General features: G+C 48.6%; 1 protein-coding gene across 1 annotated transcript; it reads right to left on the bottom strand.

Moving 5' to 3' along the window:
• Nucleotides 1–356: 356 nt before the first annotated feature.
• Nucleotides 357–3918, bottom strand: LOC104518195 (leukotriene C4 synthase). Its single transcript, XM_010171042.1, has 5 exons — nt 3861–3918; nt 2277–2376; nt 1190–1260; nt 879–960; nt 357–505 (listed from the first exon to the last, which is right to left on the bottom strand). The coding sequence occupies exons 1-5, from the start codon at nt 3916–3918 to the stop codon at nt 379–381; spliced, it is 438 nt and encodes a 145-aa protein (XP_010169344.1). The 3' UTR covers nt 357–378.
• Between the last annotated feature and the right edge of the window lie 500 nt (nt 3919–4418).

The following is a 4418-nucleotide window of genomic DNA, read 5'->3' as shown; positions in this document are numbered from 1 at the left end:
AGAGCTGCTGGAGGAAGGGGAACTCATGGTGAATCTCTTGGGCAGCTCATTGGGAAGCTCAGGCTGAGATGAGTTTGCTTTTATGTATCTGGTTTTCCTAAAATTCTCCTTGTTTTGGAGCGTTGTTGTTTTCACATCAGGTGTGATGGAGCTCTTAGATATGGAGCACTTGGCACAAAGAGTGTCATAGGGGAAAAAATACCTCCTGAAGAGCTCAGCAGTTCGTGCTGGTTCTGGGCAGTGGGGAGGAAGGTGTTAAAAACTCAAGTGAACGTGGATTTGCTGCTTGTGCTGTACTAGGTACAGCCAGTCTGTTCCCGTGGGCAGGAGGGAGTGGGACTCGAAGACGAGGACACTGATGAGGGACAGAGGAGCAGGTCACACTCTGAGGAGCTGGAGGATGTTCAGCCCCACGTAGTGAGAGAGGAAGAAATGCAAGATGCCCAGGGCTGACGCTGCAATGAGAATCCACAGAACTCCAGAGCTAAAGTATATTGGGGTGAGCCTGGTGGGAGAGAGGAAACCTGCTGAGACCGAGCATTGCTGCTGTCACCCAGGAATGGCCCTTCCTCTCTGCAGAGAGGGATGGAAAGGCAGCCCCTGGCTGTCCCCTGTCCCCTGCATGGGGTCCCATGCTCTGCCCCTGCCTGGAGGGAGCACACACAGCCACAAGGGCTCGGGGCAGCTCCGGCCTTGCCCCGTGTCTCTGGCCCCAGCCCTGTACCCACATTATGCCCCAGGGAGAGCTCAGCAAGGCTGAGTCATCCAGGGACCCCAAAGCAGCCAGAGGGAGTCCTGAGCTTCCCCAAAGCACGTTATGTTCCCAAATGCAAACCCCCAGGGGTCACCATGTACTCCAGGCTGGCAGAGGCGTTTACCTTTCCAAGGATGATGCCCTGTATCCCATAAAGTAGCAGTAGCGGGCGTAGAGATAGAGCAGACCCAAGGCTGCAGCCAGACCTGCAGTTGAGAAAGATCACAGTGACCATCTCCAATGGCTTTTTAGATCTACACTGAGCCAAGCATGTAGCCCAAAGTGAAGGAACAGAGCCTCTGTGTCCTCTGGCTCTACCCTCCCATCAGAGACAGAATTACTGCCCAGTTCATTGTTCAGAAGGTGAGCAGGACCTGAGGACTGAGCCAGCACTCAGGGGAACAGATCCAGTGACAAACAACGGGCTGTTCTCACCTTGATGGAAGAAGAGTCCAGCCTGCCACAGAAGTGCCAGGAAAATGGGAAAATACTCAGAGGAGTTCACCCTGGCAGGAAAGATGAAGGTCATAAACAAGGGAAAGGAGGAAGAGCTTCCTTTTTCACTTCCCCTAGCAGTTTTCAGAAGCTGGGGACTGTTGCTTTTTAGAGCTGATCTTGCCATAAAAAAGCCTCCAGGTTTGCACCTTTCCCTGCAGCTCCCATCCCACCTTTATTCACAGGAATTAACCAATGGAAGGAGCAGGGTCTCCATGGCACAAGAAATTAAGTAAAAGATGCCCAGGACAGACCATGCACAGAAAGGCTCCGTGAACCAGCCCCACTGCTGCAGCTTAAACCCTGCTGTAAAAGCCCTGCAGACACGTTGAGGATGAAGTGCACCTTAAGCAGATAAGGCCAGAGCAGCTTGGGCTTTGTGCAGGAGCGGGAGGGAGCACAGAGCTGGATTGTTTATACACCATGCCCTGTCCCCCCAAAGTAGTAGGACAAAAGAGATGCTGGATGAGGCTGAGTCTAGGCTGGCAAAGGAGCAGAGGAGGGGATGGCTGAGGGGATCCTTCTGCTGCCCAGTTGCTTTTTTTTTTTCAGTGCTCAGCTACAGCAAAAGCAGAAGCTTCCTCCCCCTCTGCTTCCCTCCCCACTGCAGCCCTAGAAGTCACATCAGAGATGCTGGATTGTGGCTATCCCCATGCCAGCCTCAGCTGAGATCTCTCTGGGAGCTTGTCCTTCCCAACAAGCGTGGTTCAGAGCAGCACTGAAGCTGCCTGAAGCTTTGAGACTGCTTGGCTAAAATCAGCCTAAGACTCAGGTACCCACAACTACGTCTTTAGCAGCCCTGTACTCTACAGCAGAGATTTCTGTGTGGTTTCTATTGGCAATGGCTGGTGTGTTTAGGACTCATGAGGCAACAGTCTCGATGCTGACCCATAAGCCCATTAACTTAACCCTGAGAGAGGAGAGTAACTGGTGAATTACAGTCCCAAGAAATAAATGGCAAAGCAGGGGAGGGGCAGTGCCGTTAGACATGAGATCTGGAAAGCATCTGGTAAGAGGAGTTTCTTACTGTGCTCGAAAGATCCTCTCAAATTCAGGTGGGCCTGAGATCTTTGGAGGAGAAATGCCAAACGCCCTCCTGGCATAGATCACCTGGAGGAAGAAGTAGCCTGCAGCAAAAGAGAGAAAAGTAGCAGTGGTCAGTCCTCTGGCTGGGCATGGTGGGGCCAGGAGACTGCCAGAGGTCAGGGCAAAAGTTCTGTGGTCTCCTCCTGAACTTACAACCCACGTAGCAGAGAGAGACGGATGAAAATGCCAGATTAAGTGTCAGACATGGAAAAGGAATGACCCAATGCAACACTGAAGCACGGAGTATGCAGCCATGTACCACCAGCGGATATCTGCTTTCTCTCTTGTGTAATTAAGAGATCATCTCGTATCTGCAGGAATTGTTACGCAGTTCAGATGCACTCGTTACTGCCAATTGTAAGGATTTTTCAATCTTTAATTTTTTCCCCTTTTAAATCCTGATAGTTGAGCAGTGAGAGGACTGATGCCAGTGTCCTGGTTTCAGCTGGAACAGAACTGATTTTCTTAGTAGCTAATTTTCTTCTTAGTAGCTAGAACAGCGCTGTGTTTTGGTTTCAGTATGGGATTTGGTATGAGAAAGGTGATAATATACTGATGTTTCTAGTTGTTACTGAAAAAATCAAGGACATTCCAACTTCTTGTGTTTGGATAGTCTGCAGGTGCAGAAGAAACTGGGGTGGGGCATAGTGAAATCAGCAGACCCAAATTGGCACTTGGATATGCCAATGGGATATTCCATATGATATCTCGTCATGTTCAGTATATAAATGAGGGTTGACTGGAGTGCTCTCTCTCTCTTGCAGAATTGCAGTTTTGATTTTGGGATTTTTGCTCCTCCAGGATTGCCATCTGGGAACAGTCTCAGCATTGGTTGGTGGGTGGTGAGCAATTGCACTGTGCATCACTTATTTGTATATTTTATTATTATTATTAATTATTATTATTATCATCATCATCATCACCATTATTATTTTAAGTTTTATTTAATTTCAATTATTAAATTGTTCTTATATCAACGTACAAATCTCCTTACCTTTACCCCTCCAAATTATCTCCCCTGTTCCATGGGTGGGGAGGGAAGTGAGTGAGTGGCTGTGTGGTCTTTGGCTGCTGGCCAAGTTAAACTACAACACACAGATAAGCCATGCAGACACTGAATTAAATTGTCACACAATGTGGAACCACGGCTGGGAGATGTTCTGTGAGACCCACTGCAGCCTGTTCTTCCACCTTGCTGCACAGCAGGACTCTTTGTATGCTAATATCTATGTGAACCTCGGGAACTGCTGTAAACTCATTGTTCAAAGAAAGAAATTCTAGATGTTTGCAGAGGAGAAGATCTACCAAGAAATTTCTGAACTGAGGAGGTAGGTCAGTTCAGAAGAATGACACTTGTTTTTTTGAATATGTTTCAAAACCTAGACAAGATATCAATCCACTCTCTGAAAAGTGAGGAAGTGCCACTGCAACAACAGAAATGAAATATGGAAGTGAAAGGAAATCAGTGGAGGTACAGAGGATTGACCCAGCAAGCATTTGGGTACGTGCATCCCATGCTCCTTACCTTGCTCCAGGACTCCCAGGACTGTCACAGCAGCCAGCAGATGAATCTGATCCAACATATTGACTCTTCCAGATCCTAGAAAATCTGATTTCCTGATCAGAAGCTCCTCTCACCAGGTTTAGTCCTTGCTGATGTGGCAGTCGGCAGTGGCAGCTGGCAGCGTAGATTTGCTCTAAGTGAACAGGGAATATTTGTATGCGGCGCTTAAAAACCAGGAGGAGTCTGGCTGGCCCGTTTCCATATGCACAGTGGAAATGCACATTGCCAGAGAGAGGTCTAAAGGAGTATTTCCGTTCCCGCCCTCCCTTTTCCAGGAATGACTTATGAGGAAGCGGAAAAGTCAGCAGATTGCTAATGTGTGAGAGATAAAAGGGGAACAGGAGCTGAATGCGGGGATTAATCTCAACAGCCCAGCAATCCGCTCCTCCTGGGGCACCTGGTTTAAAACCGCTCCTAACAAAAGCCAAGGCACTTCCCTCTTCTGATGTGGAATGAGAAACCGTGGCCCCGCTGAGCCTGTTCTGAGCATCAGGACAGGCAGCGTGGTACATGTCACGC

The sequence above is a fragment of the Antrostomus carolinensis genome, unplaced genomic scaffold (genome assembly GCF_000700745.2).
Source record: "Antrostomus carolinensis isolate BGI_N321 unplaced genomic scaffold, ASM70074v2 scaffold31730, whole genome shotgun sequence".
In the NCBI taxonomy this organism is placed as follows: domain Eukaryota; kingdom Metazoa; phylum Chordata; class Aves; order Caprimulgiformes; family Caprimulgidae; genus Antrostomus; species Antrostomus carolinensis.
This window is presented reverse-complemented; position numbering and strand designations above follow the sequence as displayed.

Excerpts from the sequence above, each read along its gene's own strand:
- LOC104518195 (XM_010171042.1), bottom strand. The coding sequence starts at position 3,918 with ATGTTGGATCAGATTCATCTGCTGGCTGCTGTGACAGTCCTGGGAGTC. Across the intron at positions 961-1,189 it reads TGGACTCTTCTTCCATCAAG|GTCTGGCTGCAGCCTTGGGT; the intron begins GTGAGAACAGCC and ends TCTCAACTGCAG. Across the intron at positions 506-878 it reads AGGGCATCATCCTTGGAAAG|GCTCACCCCAATATACTTTA; the intron begins GTAAACGCCTCT and ends CTCTCCCACCAG.